This window comes from Hemicordylus capensis, chromosome 1 (assembly GCF_027244095.1).
Source record: "Hemicordylus capensis ecotype Gifberg chromosome 1, rHemCap1.1.pri, whole genome shotgun sequence".
Taxonomy (NCBI): Eukaryota; Metazoa; Chordata; class Lepidosauria; order Squamata; family Cordylidae; genus Hemicordylus; species Hemicordylus capensis.
The window spans coordinates 207857281-207874545 of NC_069657.1; the positions used below are offsets into that span (position 1 = coordinate 207857281).

The following is a 17265-nucleotide window of genomic DNA, read 5'->3' on the forward strand; positions in this document are numbered from 1 at the left end:
CCGGGACTATGTCACTTTAGTTTGCTGCTGCTGTCGTACACACTGTTAACACAGCTGGCTTCCTGTACAATGTCTGGCATGGACAAGATCTTATAGGCAGTAGTAGTACATATGATTACTAATCTTAAGACTTGACTTCTGTAATGCACTTTACGTGGGGCTGCTTTTGTACGTAGTCCGGAAACTTCAGTTGATTCAGAATGCGGCCGCCAGGTTGGTCTCTGGGTCATCTTGGAGAGACCACATCCTTTGTTGATGGAGTTACACTGGCTGCTGATAGGTTTCCGGGCAAAAGTGCTAGTTATAACTTATAAAGCCCTAAATGGCTTAGGTTCTGGGTATTTAAGAGAGCATCTTCTTCGCTACGAACCCCACTGCCCATTGAGGTCATCTGAGGAGGTCCGTCTCCAGTTACCGCCAACTCGTTTGGTGGTCACACAGAGATGGGCCTTCTTGGCTGCTGCCCCGAGATTGTGGAATGCGCTCCCTGCTGAGTTACGATCCTCCCCATCTCTGGCTATTTTTTTTTTTTTGAAAACCCTTTTTTTTACCCAAGCCTTCTCAGGTTTTTAAAATACTGTTTGTTAATGTTATGGTTTTTAAATTATTGTATTGTTTTAACTTTTATATGTGTTATGTGTTGAACAGTTTTAGCTTGTATATGTGTTTTAATTGTTGTTAGCCACAAATAACTAACTAACTAACTAACTAACTAAATTAAAACAATCCTGTAACTTCTGTCTGCCTTTTTCCATTTGCCTTAAAAGAGTGGGCAGGTTCACACAGACGGCAGCATCTGAGGTCTACGTGAGCTCCCACAGCCTCACAATCACACACACCCTCCCAACCCTGTGTGAGCCTCTGTTTCTGCTCCAGCTTCTGATCTGCCAAGACTGGTCACAATGTTGTCCACTCCAAACCCAACAGTTTGGGCATATCCTGCCCTACGTCCATCAGGGAACCCGAAATTTGTAACTGAGATTTGAAATAAGGTACAAATGTTGGGTTCCCTGATGGAAATATGGCAGGATATACTGAGATTGGTGGGTTTGGACATCATGACCAGTCTTGGCATTTCAGAAGTTGGAGTGGAAGTAGAGGATGGCTTGGGGACGGGGAGAGTGCCCATTCCTGGGGTTGCAGGAGCTCACATGAACCTCAGGTGCTGCCGTACCTGCTCAACGTGTCCTATGAGGAAGGCCACTACATGGCTCAGAGATAATGCTAGGAGGGCCCCTAATACAGTAACCCTGGAAGCAAAGCAGATCTAGTCAGTACCTGGATGGGCGATTACCCCCAAAGTCTCCGTATGTGCTACCTTGAGCTCCTGGGAGAAAAGGCAGGATATAAATAGAGAATAGTCAAGGCTTGATTCTCTGCAGTTGGCAGGTGGAGGGCTGTAATGGAATTTCTCTGTCCACATTCATGTCAATGAAGAAGGCAGCCTTCTTCATTGGGATGGGTCTGGGAAGGCATCCTGCACTGAATGGAGAAGCTCTTTCTCTTGCTGGTGGAGGAACTCTGTGTGAACATCTGACATTTTCATTTTTCTTTATTACAGAAGCAGGAAGATAGAAAAGTACTGGGTCAGTTTAGAGACGAAGTTGTTTATTCTTGCCCAAACTTCTGAATGTAAAAGTACGGAGCACAAAGAGTCAGTAAGGAGTTTACCACTCAGTGGCTGCATCATGAGGCAATTATTTATTACATTTCTAACCCTTGCTTCAGTGGAGCTTGCTTCAGAGCAAGTATAGTTAAGAGAAAACTCAACAGCACTTTTTATTTTCCAGACTATACCTGCCAACCTTTTCACTATCTCATTTTCATTTTCCAATTTGAAAATAGTTTTACCACAAATATAGAAAGCACCTGATCATAATTGGACCTCTAGGGCAAATTATGCCTAATAAATAAGAAAGCAGAAAGCAGTGTTATCAGCTTCTTGATCAATCGTGATACCATTTATGGACATTCGCAGAGCTGGATTTTGTAAATATTTAAGCTTTTTAAGGAGACATACGTGAGTCATACTTTGTACAAAAGTTTTAAAGTTAAGCACTGGAATTTGGCAGAGATCGGATTGGACCCTGAGTGGCTGGGCCACAAAGCTCTACGAAACCAGCATCAGCTGTATTTTCTGCAGGCATCATCTGCTCAAATTTCTAGCTTCTTCATCACATATAGGCAGGCAGGCACGGCGTTCAGTAGGGCTTTCTCCTTTCTCTGAAGGAAGTGTGCCTCGCATCGTTCGCAGCCCCGATTTAATTGCCCCGTGTCATCTGAAAACGCTTGTTCCTTCACTTCCGTGTCCAGAAGGGGTCTTGCAGTGTTTGTTTACAATATGCCCAGGAAAATGATTCGCAATATGGTTCACAACTCAAAAAATTAAAAATTAAAAACGCATACAAAGCAACACAAAGCAAAATCGCCGTTTTAAAGAACATCTCGTTCTCATAGGAAAGCCCTATGAAGGAGATTACAAGTATTACTCCCATTTTACAGAGGGGCCACTGAGGCTACTCAACCAGAATCGGGAATCTTAATCTACGAGATCCCAATGCCAACAACGCGACCACGCTGCTTACAAAAAAACCACACTGAAGGCTCCTTGTCCAGTCCTCCTGGCCGCTGACCCCAGTGCCTCCTGGTGTGAACGGCCAAAGCCGAAGACACCTCCTCAGTGCGGATCAAGGAGGAATGCAGCTTCCGAGGTCGGCTGGCCCTCCCGGCCTTCCCCTCTGCTCTGCTTAGGCGGACGCTCCTCCTCTTCGGGCTGTCTGTATCGTGAAAGCTGATGGCGATGGGGGCGGTTCTAAAGCGCAAGGCTGGCGGCGGCTGCGATCTCCCCGCCCACGTCCCAGTACTACCCGTCCCGGGGAACAAAACAAAAAGGAAGTGAGATCGCCGGGTTAGGGGAGTCCTTTGCCGCCCGGTAGAGAAGAGCGCCGTCTTTTCTTCCCCCGTCCCCGCTGGAATCCTGCCACACTTTCTTTGCTGCGCATCAGGTTGGGGGGCAGTGGCCGAAAATCCCGAGGGGAACTTAGACGGACGTTTTCGGGGGGCAGCATCAGCTGGGCATCGCTTTGTGCATTCGCTGGCTATGGCTAGGCTCTGCTTGCTTTTATTCGTGGGCCGCCTATTGGCGCCGGGCAGCGCCTTCAATCTGGATGTGGAGAGCCCTACTGTTTACTCCGGTTCAGAGGGGAGTTACTTCGGTTTCGCTGTGGATTTCTTCGCTCCGGATGCTTCCTCGTAAGTATCTGCCAGATGCATCCCCCGAGCAGAGAATCGCTCCTTCTCAGACGCGGGAGCCTGAAATCTCTGCAGGCTTCCGCCGCTTCCAAAAAGTTCATTATTAGATGCCAGCGACTGTTGGATATGTCCCAGGAAAGTTGTTGATGGAGCCTTGGTTGGAAGGGAAACTGAAACGCGCCTGTTCTGATCTCTATTCTGAACACAGCCCCGCTTTTGAAGTAAGATTCATTGACATGAATGGAACTTGACTTCCGAGTAAATGTGTCCAGAATTGGGATGTAGGTCTTCCCTTCCCCTGCGCAGCTGCGCTTGGATCATATTCCCGCTCCTAGCGATATTATTTTGATCTGTTTCAGCCAGATGATGATCCATAGCAAAATCTCATTGATTTCCGTGGAACGCCCTTCGGTCCTGAGGAGATCTGTAGCCCGATCGTATATACCTGTTCACTCAAAACTAAGTCCCACGCTGCTTTCAGCTCTGTGGATAGGACTGCCTTCCTGATTTCAGAAGAAATTCTGTTGAAATCATTGAGAGATGGACGCACATATAAGAGGTATTTAGGAAGCAACCTGCCTAGAGAGCAGGAGGAGGCTGTTGGTTCGAATCCCTGCTGGTGTGTTTCCCAGAATATGGGAAACTCCTATATTGGGCAGCAGCAATATAGGAAGGTGCTGAAAGGCATCATCTCATACTGTGCAGGAGAGGCAATGGTAAACCCCTCCTGTATTCTACCAAAGACAACCTCAGTGCTCTGTGGTCTCCAGGAGTTGACACCAACTTGATGGCACAACTTTATCACAGGCAGCTTACCAAACCATAGGGATGTTGTTGGGTATCATTGAAATATAATGGTGCTTTGTGGGGAGCTTTTCTAATGATGTAAATAAGGAAGAGGATTATTATTATTATTATTAATAACAATAACAATAATAATTTTATATTCCCCTCTTCCTCCAAGGAGCCCAGAGCGGTGTACTACATACTTAAGTTTCTCCTCACAACAACCTTGTGAAGTAGATTAGGCTGAGAGAGAAGTGACTGGCCCAGAGTCACCCAGCAAGTACCGTGGCTGAATGGGGATTTGAACTCAGGTTTCCCCGGTCCTAGTCCAGCACTCTAACCACTACCACCACTATTTATTTTAAATTCTGTTCATACTTTATGTTCATCACATGTATAGTTTTGTACATGTATGCAAGCAGATATGCGGACTTATTCATATCATAGTACTCTTCCTGTATGTAACCTGCATATACCTTCACGTTTCAAATGAACAGCCTTTCACACAAAGACAAATACATGTCCATTTTTAAAATTTATTTTTGCATTTATATCCCACTCTTCCTCTGAGGAGCTCAGAGTGGTATATGTGGTTATGTTTATCCTCACAACAACCCTAGGAGGTAGGGTAGGTTGAGAGATAAGTGACTGGGCCAGTATCGTGATTCCATTGAAATCAACCACTGTGTTTCTTGGCTGAATGGGGATTTGAACTCAGGTCTCCCCAGTGCTAGTCCAACACTCTAACCACAACACCACACTGACGTATACGCTGAGGTAATTCACACAAGCAAAAACTGTGTCCTGCACAGGTTTGGGAGCTGTGTGTTTCCCCAATTTTCAGTTGTGCGGGTGCAAACATCTAGGCAGGAGGAGGGAGGAGGGATTGTGTGGAAGCAAAGTAAGAGGAAAAGCTACCCAGGTTTTCCTCCTCCCTTGCTTCCACACAATCCCTTCTCCCTCCTCCCACCTAGATGTTTGCACCTACAGCTCCCAAACCTGGGTAGAACACAGTTTTCACTTGTGGGAATGACCTCACTGTGTACAGACAGAAACCTGAATACACATAACAGCATAATGCTTGAATAGGGCTACAAACACACACATATATGGTACAGACGCCTATACACTCATACAAATAAATCTGATAGATAGATAGATACAGCGCAATGCCTGAAGAGGGCTTATTTCATTATGTGCATTGTTACCATCTTTTCTTGAATGCGAGGGGGGCAGTTTGGGCCATACGTCATCCATCAGCCTGACTCCATGAGATAAGAACATGTGTGCGCCATAAGTGCACACGTCCTTTCCCCCTCTTGGTATGCAGGGGTGCCATTCATTAATCATATCGGGGGCGGTTTGTCCAAACAGTTCCTCTGCAGATGACCCTGGGCTGTGGTTTGCATGTATTGTCCCTCCCTGTGATTAGGGAATGGTGCCCCTGTGGAATGGGAGGAAAGGAGGATGTGCAGGCTCACACTGCACATGTCTTTATCCTGTGGAGTTGGGCTGGTGCCTCAAGTATGGTCTGAATTGGCCCAGGGTAATCTGACGTGGCTAATAATAGAATATATTTTTGGATCCTGTGTTTTGGAGGACCCTCAAAACATACTTATATAAACAGAATGATATGTACAAATGCTGTGTGTACTGGTTATATAATAATATTAACAAAATTCCTGAACATAAAATGATAGATGTCTCTTAAACTACAAATGCCCTCATAATCCAAACCCTAAGCAATACCTGCAGGAATATCTGGCCTGTTTTTCGGAGTGACACAAACTGTGTCAGAGAATATTTTCAGCCCACAAGCCAATATTGTAGTGTGGCTTGGCTACTTAACATTGATCCAGTTAAAAGAATGTTTGTCTTAAGTGCTTTAATTTGTTCTGGCAATTCTTCACTTTGATCGGGTGGGGGGGCAGGATCATTAGGATTGTAGGCTCTTTGTATTAGGTCTCACAGAAGAAAGCAGAAAGCCTGCTAATGAGAGATTACTAGCCTCAGGCATGTTTGTTTCTGTAATTGCTCAACTTACTACTCTGAAGTGCATTCCACTGATTTTGACGGGATTTTCTTCTTAGTGAAGTATGTATGATAGCGAGTGGATATAGCTCAGAGGCAAATTTTGAATTTGCCATGCACTGACGTGCTCTTTGCAAGATAGAACAAGTGGGTGAGATCACAGAGTCCGGCTGTCACCAGCAATACCCAGGGCAGTTCCAGGCATAGTTCTGCTTCACAGTTCTGTTTCCCAGAACACTTTTTTACAATTAAAAAGTGAAACTCTTAGAATGGAAGTATGACACGCACAAGGGCTTTTAAGAATAAGAACACAGGAGTTGCCTTTTCGAATCAAAGCATAGGCCCACCATAGCTAGCGCTCTGCCCACAGATGGCCAAAGACCTTTTGGTGACTAGAGCAGGAAATCCAAACACCCCTGATGGTATAAATATAATAATAAAATAACAGAGCAATCCTAATTGGGTTTCCTCAAAAGTGAATCCTGTGGTGCTTATTCCCAGGCAATTGTGTTTAGGATTGCAGCCTAAATAACTGGTAACTTGCTGCTCTTTAATGGCATTCCAAAATCAGGTGTCTGAAGTGGTTTGTGTCCACCTAATCCTGTTTAATGCTTTGAATCTGGCTTTAGTAGTGCCCAGTCCGTTCCCCTAGGAAACTCACAAGCAGGGCATTATGGACATAGCCACCCCCTACTGTTTGTCTTCAGTATTTGATAGTCAGAGGTATACTGCCCCTGGACATGGGGGCTTCATGCCTAGCTATCATTGCTAATAGCATGTCATCATAATTTCTCTCTGAAAAGTTTAAAACAAAAAGGAGTAATCCATCCCCACTGCATAGGTTCCTTCCCCTTGCAACTGGAACCCCAAAACTCAGCCTGCCTAGTGTGACGGTACTGCCATGTAACAAAAAGGAAGATGGTAGGGATCTATCCATCTAACTGGCTGGCCTTTAATTAAAGAAATCTTTGTTGAGGTAACTGTGAATTTTAATGGATAAATTAATTAAATTAAATTTGCATATCTTTAAAACCAATCATTCTGAAGGAAAAAAAGACTAGGTTTTCTCTACTGGGCTGCTTGCAAGCCTCATTGGTTTCATTGGGACTTATTCGCAAGGAGATCTGTGGAAGGCCAGCCTTAAAGCCTAAGCAGAAGTGCCTGTTGTAAGGTCTTGCTTTGGTAGTGAGGTGGGCTGTTTTCCTTTGTCAAGCTGACTCCTACACAGGGACAGCCCAAGGTATTGTGGTGCCCAGGGGTGTAGCTAGGAGAGAGGGGGCCCCAGTGTTCACCCCTCTCTCTGGCGGCCCCTGAGAGTGAGGGAGATGATAAAGAAAATAGGGAGGGGTGGAGCTGGGGGGCCCTCAGGTAGGCCTGGGTTCTTTGAACCCTTTCATTTAATTATAGCAGGGCTGCACAACTCCAATGCCCTGGTGGGCCGGAACCATCCACAACTTGGAGTGCAGGGGCCGAGGTCAACTTTTTAGCACATTATTACATTAAAATTAAAAATATTATTAGTTACTTGTGGATCTATTCTCTCTGTCAATGGACCCATAGTTTTAACCAAGGATAGTGTCCAGAGAATTGGTCCTGTCCCTGCTCCATCAGTGGGGCCCCTAGAGTGCATGCTAGCCCCAAACAAATGCCAAGTCCTCTCCTCTCCCTAAATTGTTGTTGCTAGTTTCAGGCTGCAGTGCTAGGCATGCTTACATGGGAGTAAGCCTCACTGGGCACATTTCTGTGCATGGAGCATATTTCTGAGAAAGCATGCACAGGATGAGGCTATAAGGCAGTTTCCAGCACCTGTGTTGCTGCAGGATTCCTGGGGGCCAGTAAAATAGTCCCTGCGGGCCAAATCCGGCCCCCGGGCCCTATGTTGTGCAGGCCTGAATTATAGCTACACCCCTGGTGGTGCCTGAAGCAAGGCTCCAAATGCTGCCTTGCCTCACGCCCCAGGTGGGGGCCAGCCTCTTTTCACAATGGACCTTTGCAAGTTTTGAAAGTGGCTAGGAGGAGGGGGGAAGGTTGCCAGCCTGCCTGCTCCTCTTTCCTCATGCTTCTGGCAAGCCTTGCTAGGAATGTGAAAGGCCCTCCTTGCAAAGCTTGCAGACTTCAAAGAGCTGCTCTGATGGCGGCAGTAGGGGGCTTCTTGCTGCCCTGCTGCTGCCCCAGTGATCTGCTGCTGGAGGCCTCGCCTCGCCTCATGAAAGGGCCACCCCTGCTCCTGCATGAGGGAAGGTGAGGGCTACTATGCCGAGAGAGCTCCCAAACTGCCCCTGACTCTTCCTCCTTGTCCAGTTGCCTAAGCAGGGGCAGAGAAGAGAAATGGCAAGCATCAGTTTAGAGTGAGGAGGAGGAAAGAAAAGGGAATACTTCTGAAACAGCTGATTAACCAGGGGCGCTTTTGAAAGATCATTTAGTAAGTCTGAGTTATCAGTCCTCTTAATCAGTGTTACAGCACTACATTCCTTCCTTACGAGGCAAGGCTACCACACCTGGGGCTTTTAGTTTAAGTGACTGAGGGGAGACATGATAAAAGTAAAGATAAAGTGTGCTGCCGGGTCGGTGTCGACTCCTGGCGACCACAGAGCCCTGTGGTTTTCTTTGGTAGAATACAGGAGGGGTTTACCATTGCCTCCTCCCTGGCAGTATGAGATGATGCCTCTCAGCATCTTCCTGTATCGCTGCTGCCTGATGTAGGTGTTTCCCATAGTCTGGGAAACATATCAGTGAGGATTCGAACCAGCAACCTCTGGCTTGCTAGTTAAGTCATTTCCCCACTGTGCCATTAGGTGGCTAGAGATGTGATAGAGGTTTATACAGAGGTTTATAAAATTATGCATGGTGTGGAGAGAGAATTTTTTTCTCCCTCCTGCATAACACTAAAAACAGGGGTCATCCCATGAACTGATTTCCAAGAAATTTAGGACCAACGAAAGGAAGTACTTTTGACACAACACATAATTAACCTATGGAATACTCTGCGACAAGATGTGGTGACAGCCAACAGCCTGGATAGCTTTAAGAAGGGTTTAGATAAATTCATGGAGGAAGGTCTATCAATGGCTACTAGTCTGAGGGCTATAGGCCACCTCCAGCCTCAGAGGCAAGATGCCTCTAAATACCAGTTGCAGGGGAGCAGCAGCCTCAGCTCCTGCCTGTGGGCTTCCCAGAGGCATCTGGTGGGCCACTATGTGAAACAGGATGCTGGACTTTTCCAGCAGGGCTGTTTTTATATTCTTATGTTCATTCATTCCCTCATTCTCTGTCTTCTTCCATTGATCTGGCTAATTCTCACACTGCTTTTTTCCACCTATGGGATGACTCAAGCCTGCCATTCCCACACTTGCACACAGGTGTGCACCACTTGTGTGGATGAATGATACACATAAGCTTTCCCCTGTCATACAGTTGCTGTGTGTGTGTGTGTGTGTATAAAATTTTGTTCCCATCAAAGACCATAAGCCTGTAGTATTCTGTCGATATTTCCTTCCTCAACGTAAATTCTCCAGCACCAAAACGCTTATATTTGTTCAGATGTGTCATAAATAGATTTACCCTCCTACAAGTGTCAGCTAGTAGTTTCTAAATATTTCACCAAGCAAAACTATCAAAGGAATTTTGTATTAATTTGGGACCAACCTATCTCCCTTTCCATCTTCCAATGCCCTGTGTTGCTATTCCACTTACAAGTCTTGTGTGACCAATTAGTGATGCGTGACCACTTGTTTGATTTCCCAAGAGGGGGCATCACACTGTAACCTAAACCCTATTCCGACATTATGTTGAACACTCATACAACGAGTGTATAGTGTACACAGGCACAAATCAATTGAACTATTTGCGTTATGTTGAATGTAGAACAGCAGTACACTTCCTGTTTGTATCTGTGTTTGAGAAAGTCTGTACCCAGGTTCACTTTAAACATGAATGCAGGCACAGTCATTCACACAAAAACATATACGCGTATACAGACATAATGGGCTCTGCTGAAAAGACTTTCTGCATCTCATTGGCTTGCTAGCATCCCATCTGATGCTAACATACAAGAATTAGTTTCACTGGCTGATATCCACACTAGAATTATGCTGATGCAACAGTGCTGACATCCAGACTAACATTATGCTGTTGTGAGGGGGGAAAGGGGTGATTTTTGCAAATTTCGCCTTCCCTCTGAAGCCCACTGTCTCCTGAAAATATGTCCCTGAGGGCTGTGCTGCCCTCAGGGACATATTTTTGAGAGGCACAGTTGGCTTCAGAGGGAAAGGAAGATTTGTAAAAAGTTGCAACAGCACATTATTAGGCTAGATGTCAGCACTGTTACATTAGCACAGTGCTAGTCTGGATATGAGCCTATTTTATTTTATTTCATTTCATTTTTTTATTTTTAAAAAATATTTATACGCCGCCCTTCCAGTGCACTACTGCTCGGGGTGGCAATTTAAACAATGTAATCAGTTTAATCTGTCATTTAAATCCATATGTAGGAGAGGTGTATGTCTATGTGTGCATACACCTATTTATATATTTGTGTGCTGTCAAATACACTCAAAGGGTAGTGGTTAGAGCGTTGGACTAGGGAGGCCTGAGTTCAAATCCCCATTCAGCCATAAAACTCACGGGGTGATTCTGGGACAATCATTTATCTCTCAGTCTAACCTACTTCACAGGATTGTTGTGAGAATAAACATAACTGTGTACACTGCTCTGGACTTCTTAGAAGAAGAGTGGAAAATAAATGTAGTAAATACGTATTTATTTATTGTTTATATTTATTGTTAAATTTATATACCGCCTTTCATTAAAAACAATCCCAAGGCAGTTTACAAAAGTTAAAAAAACATATAATAAAAATGACAGTTAAAAGTATTAAGCTAAAAATATGAACAAATCTGATTTAAAATATATAAAATACACAAAGTGTCAGTCAAACTATAATAAAATAGCCAGCTAAAGCTTAAGTAACTCATATCTATAAGTAACTAACTAAAAGGAACCGCAGCAGTCTAAAATGCATCCAGGCAACCAGCAAGAAACAAGAAACTCAAGTTTTTAGCTTGTGGTGGAAGATCATATGTTCCATATCGTGGATCAGGCAATTCTGACTAAGGTCATTCCACAATATGGGCACAACAACCAAAGATAACTTTTTGTTGAAATGAAATAGCATAACACAAGTAAAAATTATAACAATATCTCATTATAAATGTGTCTAAAATTTGAAAAACATATCTAAAATGGTAAATTTTAATACTGCATGCAGCATGGATAGAATTGCATGCTTGGATTGAAATGCATGTTACAGAGCACAGCACTCTTTTGCTTTGTAACATTCCAAGTCAACTGGAAATGATACAGCTCCTCTTTTGTGCTTTAATTCCCTTGCATCAAGAGTGAAAGCTTAGTTTTATGTTATTCTTGAATACCAGCAAACACCAGTCCTCTGCCTGCTGCTGTTAAGTTACCTAATAGTCACATATAATAGGTGGAGATATGTGTGTATATGACTGCACCTATATCATTAAAATGCATATTATTCTTATAATATGTTGGCTAACTAAAAGGAATATGGTGGCTGAAAACACTTCCTGAGTTAGTCTGATATACTGGTTCAGGAGACAGACATGTCTGAAGAACACGAGCTGCCTACTCTTGAGGAGCTGCCCCCAATCCCCTCCATTAACATGTGGGGGCCGAACCAAGATTCCCTCTAATGGGTTCCCAGATGTTGACTACAACTCCCAGAATTCCCAGCTACAATGGTTTTTGCTTGGGGATTATGGGAGTTGTAGTCAACAACATCTGGGAATCCCTGTTAGAGGGAAAACTGGGCCCAACTCTCACCCCTCTGCACTGCCCCCTGTCTTGGCTTGACTTGCGGCTGACTTCTCCTGCCCACCTCATGGCAGCTTCTGCCGGCGAGAGGATGGATTGCTTGTTTCCTCTCTCATGTGAGTGAGAGAAGAAGGAACCAGTTTGCCCACTCACCAGCAGGAACTGGTGCAGAGAGACAGGTAGGCAGCAGAGGCCGGAGGAGGAGGCTGCAGGGAAGGTGGCTGGTTGGCGGCAGCAGTGGTGATGAAAGAGGAGGTGGCAAAAGAGGAGGCAGCAAGGCAGGGGGCAGTGCAGAGGACCAGCTCTGGGCCCCCACATAATGATAGAGGGGAGCGGGGTGTTTGATGGGGCAATGCAGTGGGGTTGGGCTCATGCGGTCTGGAATGCTGGCTGCTTTAGGGCTTCCCACACCACTGTCCTGGTTTGCTGACTAACTTTCGTTTGCACAAACCACAGCTTCACACATGTGGATGAAACATAAAATCATGGCTGGTTTGTTATGAACCATACTACACATGCTCAAAGGAGGAAGCAAAGGGAGGTGTGTGTGTGTGTGTGCGTGCGCGCCTGAGGCTTGCTCTGGTGTGTTTTTGAAACACTCAATGAATCTTTAGCATGGTTTAGGTGTGATTTAGCCTTCATCTCCAGCTTGTGACCTTTACAGAGGGACCTTATGGACCACTGTTGGAAACAGGATGCTGGACTAGAAAGGTGTTAGGCCTGATCCAGCAGGCTCTTAAAAAAAATAATTTTATATATCTCTGTCTCTATCTCTCTATCTCTCTATCTCTCTATCTATCTATCTATCTATCTATCTGAAATGTGTGCACCAGGCCTTTGTGAATGTTGTTATGGTTATAGTTAAATTGCTTTAGTTATATAGCATTATTTGTTGCTTTAGTTGCATAACATGATTTAGGAATGGGGCCGTAGTTGGGGATGGGGCTGTAGCTCAGTGGTGGAGCATCTGCTTTGCATGCAGAAAGTCCCTGGCATCTCCAGGCATCTCCCTGGCCTCCATCCCTGGCATCTCCAGGAAAGGCTGGAAGAGACTCCTCCCTGAAACCCTGCAGAGCTGTTGCCAGTTTGCGTAGACAGTGCTGAGCTGAGTAGACCAGTGGTCTGCCTCGGTATAAGGCAGCTTCCTATGTCCCGATGCCTAGTTTTTTGTGGAGAATAATAGGGGATTCTTCACACGTGCTGAAATTCTTCTTGGAAAAGAATAGCAATGGACCCAAGTCTAGGAATGGACCCAAGTGTTTTCAACGCCTGTTTAATTCACTGTGATCTGGGAAGCTGTCATAGGTCATGGCTTTTCATCATGTTGTACACACAGTGAGAGAAGCAGCACATCTTAACAAGCTTGGGGAGGAGATGCCAAAGGAGGCACAGCTGCCTCTTCTTCTTGGAGCTCTGGAGCTCTGTTTGCTCTTCTCTCTCCCATCCCACCCTGCCCCAACATTAATGAGAGCCGAATTGCCTGCAGGCCAGCCATTCGTCAATGATTAACCAATTTGTGGGCTCTGTCGCCCAGAGAGCAATTTGTTATGGGGTGGCTAACAAATAAAGTTTGTTTATTCATTATCATTATCACCACCACCAGTCTATTGGCCAGTCTATAGGCAGCAGGGCGCTCATGAATGCTTGTTTCCACCAAACCAAACGTTGCTCCACAACATAACAGACTTTTTTTTTTTTTTGGGTGCTGCCAGGCACTTGGCAACTTGCCATGACAGACAACAAAACCTGGAGGCTTATTGAACCACTAGTGGGCTGCCTTATGTTGCACACTGGGAAAAGTGGGGAAATAGTAATCAAAAAGATAATGAGAGAATGCAAAACCATCACTATAAAGAAGCACTCTATATAACTAGATTATAAACCAGCATATAAGCTTGTGTTATTTTTAAAAAATAATAAGTGTGGCACCTAGCAGTTTCAGGCAACTTTGTAAACAATAATGATAGAAAAATAATTATATGAAGTGAACAGCTGCCTTTATATATAATCAAGCAATCACTGAGTCAGACCATTGGTCCTTTCAGCCCAGTATTGCCTATACTGAGTACACTTGGGTAGTATTATATCTGTTTCTCATAGGGATGTGCATGAAATGGATTTTGCTTTTTTTTTTTGAGCTTGAGCCAAAATGTTTTGTCGAAACAGTGGTCAGACTGGTTGTTTCGATGGATCAAACCTTGAAATGGTTTGAGTGTTTCGGCCATAGGGAACAATGGGGAAAGTTGAAGCTCAAATGGGGAAGTTGAAGCACCCCTTTGTTTCCCATGGGTAGCTCTTAGAGACACCAAAGTGGGTTGGGTGGTAGGGCATGATGAGTGCTACCTACCACTTAACCTACAAAAGAAATGGGCACACAGGCAATTTGTAACTATTTTAACCTTTCCCCCAAACCACCATAGGATGCAGCCACATTTTAGAAACTCTCCAGGATTTTAGACAGGGGGGGCCTTTCCCAGCCCTACGTGAGGATTCCAGGATCAGACATATTCCCTTCCATTATGTTCATTCCAAAGTCAAACTGAGGAAACTGAAATTCTAATTAGGATTCAAGTACTGATATGGGCGGGGGGGGGGGAATCAAGTTATCATTCTATGATATGCCTCTCTCTCTCTCGAGGGAAAACACAATAGATTGCTTTATTTACAGGAATTATTATTATTATCATTATTATTACATTTATATCCCGCTCTTCCTCCAAGGAGCCCAGAGCGATGTACTACATACTTGAGTTTCTCTTTCACAACAACCCTGTGAAGTAGGCTAGGCTGAGAGAGAAGTGACTGGCCCAGAGTCACCCAGCTAGTTTCATGGCTGAATGGGGATTTGAACTCAGGTCTCCCCAGTCCTAGTCCAGCACTCTAATCACTACACCACGCTGGCTCTTCCTGTGCTGAGGAAGGGGTTTGCTGAGCAATCTATCCAGGCTGTCAGCATTTCTTGGTATAATCCTGATTTCCCGCAAATATATCTGTGGAAGTGTCACCATAGAGGATATCCTGTGCTGATTTCAGAAAGAAATTATTGCCTCACCTAATTTGACAATGGAGTGGTTTTATAGAGGATGAAATAATCATAAAATGCTTGGCAGACAAGACTCTTACGTCACTTGACAAACTGCAAAGTTTGATATGGCTGCTAGAAAACAATGTGTTGGGTTGTTTGACTAAGATCACAGTGGTCCGTAAAGGTGATGTTCAAATACCATTTAGTTTTTCTCTCCTGCTTCTGAACCAGGGTGTCTTGAGCTTGGTGGGTTACCAGTTGTTCAGGTCTATCTTGGGTAAACTTTGGAACCTAGTCTATATATATATTTCAAAACAACCCTAAAAATGTGGATCTGGAAAGAACTGTGGACTTGATGACTCTTTGAGAAATAACAGTTACAAAATGTTAACCAGCTGGTATGTTGTCTAGTTGTAAATAAGATGAACAAAGCTTATAGCAATAATTGTTCGAGACACGACAATAATTATAGTAATTTTTTCCTAATTGGTGGAATTGTCATTTGGCTGAACAGCATTGTAGAAAACTAAGAATTCTGAAGGGGAAGAAATAATCTATGGTATGCAATCCAATTAAATCTATTATTGTTCCAGCAAACATATTTTAATATATTAGTTCTTGATAAATATGGAAAATTAACCTTCTATATGATTATCACTACTGCTAGTGTGTTGTATATTAAATATTGAAGGCAGACCTTAGTTCTGAATATGGAAGGATGGTCTTTGAAACATGGGACTTCATTCTGATGGCCATGTAAGAATTATGGTAAAAAGACAAAGATGGGATGTGTTTATTAATAACTGGGCTCCATTTATTCTTATTTTCAATTTTTTTTAAAAAGGGAGGAAATGCAACAAGTCTTTCACTTTTGGTATGGAATAAGTCATTGTAGTAAAGAGAAGCAAGAGTGCAGAGAGAGAGGCTCCTCTGTGACTGAGCCATGTGTGAGAAATGTCTACAAAGTAGATTGGATGCCTACAAAGTGGATATTTCTCAAGTGATCTTTTGGTTCAAGCCCTATCACACTATGGTGTAAAGTCATAGTAGCATAGTACAGGTGCAGCTACAGCTGGACCTTGACTGAACTGTTGTTCCGCCTTCATTGACTTTGGAACACTGATTTTTCACCCTGGTACATTACTCTCTCAAGGTGCTTGACCCCCCCCCCCCAGTCTACAGAACTTGTGACCTGCCCACTAAGGAGAATACACAGAGAACCCATATATGCAGCCCACCAGAGGCTCAATAAAGCTCCTGTGTTTCCTGCTTATGCTAGGAAAACAGGATGGTTGTCAAGTATCTGATGGCGGCCCACAGTACATATGGACTGTGTTTGACTCGAGAAGTTGTGCAAGCCGGCTTTATATGTAATCAGAACCACTCCCACTTTTTGAAACTACCAGATATAGTAATTTTATCATCTCTTTGACAAGCTAACCACCCATCTTCACCATCATCTTGAGCTGTATGAATCATTCAACAAGAACGGAGCTCTTAAGAGATGTTATTTCTCTTTCCCACAGTTCTTTTGGCTTGCTAAACAGTGATTGTCGGTTTTGCTCCTGTTTCCCATTTGTAGATGTTCGTGCTCCCATTAGCTGTGTGGCTCTTCAGATTAATTTTGCTGCAGTCAAAGCTGAATCATTGCTCTTAGAACTGTTGACTCTTCTCTTTATTTTTAGTACAGCGTGACTCATTTCATATATCATTTCTCTTGATTCTTATGTATTTGATTCTGATGCCAGGAGTCAAAGGTTGGGAAGTAAATTCTGTTAAAATAATTGGGAGTAATTTAAAAAGAAATCTGCTAGGAAGGAGGTGCCAGTTTTAGGCAATGGAAGTCAAGGGTAAATCCAGACCTTTTGGTGTGTCAGATTGAAAATTAAAGTGGCACTCCCCTTTGCTAATTAACATTAGCATGAGTAATTAATGTTATCATGTTCTTGTGCAATCCTGCACAGTTCAATACTAAAGTCTGAGCAATTGAACTTCCTAGTACAGTGTTTCTCAACCACCGGTCCATGGACCGGTGCCGGTCCATGAGGAGTTGAGTCCTGGTCCATGAGGAATTAATCCCCCCACCAAACAATTTCAAGCCGGTGTGGGCCACTGCTGCTGGGAGCTCTCCGGAGCTCATTTCTAGGCTTGCAGGCCTCATTGTTGGGATAACGTTCATTCCGAGGAACCTAAATTAGTATTGTTGCAGCAGCGAGGGCTGCCTGCCTAGAAATGAGCTCTGGAGAGCTCCCAGCAGTGGTGCCCCCCCGCTTGAAATTTTTTTGGGGGGTGCCTCGGGGTGGGGGCAAGGGCGGGGCGACCCCTTTACTAAC

General features: G+C 44.2%; 1 protein-coding gene across 3 annotated transcripts in view; it reads left to right on the forward strand.

Moving 5' to 3' along the window:
• The first annotated feature begins 2447 nt into the window (after positions 1 to 2447).
• ITGAV (integrin subunit alpha V) overlaps positions 2448 to 17265 on the forward strand; it is a 113896-nt gene continuing 99078 nt past the window's right edge. The window contains exons 1-2 of one of the 3 annotated variants that reach the window (XM_053271932.1): positions 3156 to 3252; positions 3612 to 3811. Coding sequence is in view for 2 of the 3 variants with exons in the window: in XM_053271921.1 (XP_053127896.1) it covers positions 3101 to 3252 (152 nt within the window). In the remaining variant the exon portion in view is untranslated. Of the gene's footprint in view, positions 3253 to 3611; positions 3812 to 17265 lie in introns of all 3 variants that reach the window. The other 2 variants (XM_053271921.1, XM_053271940.1) reach the window with 2 other exon arrangements.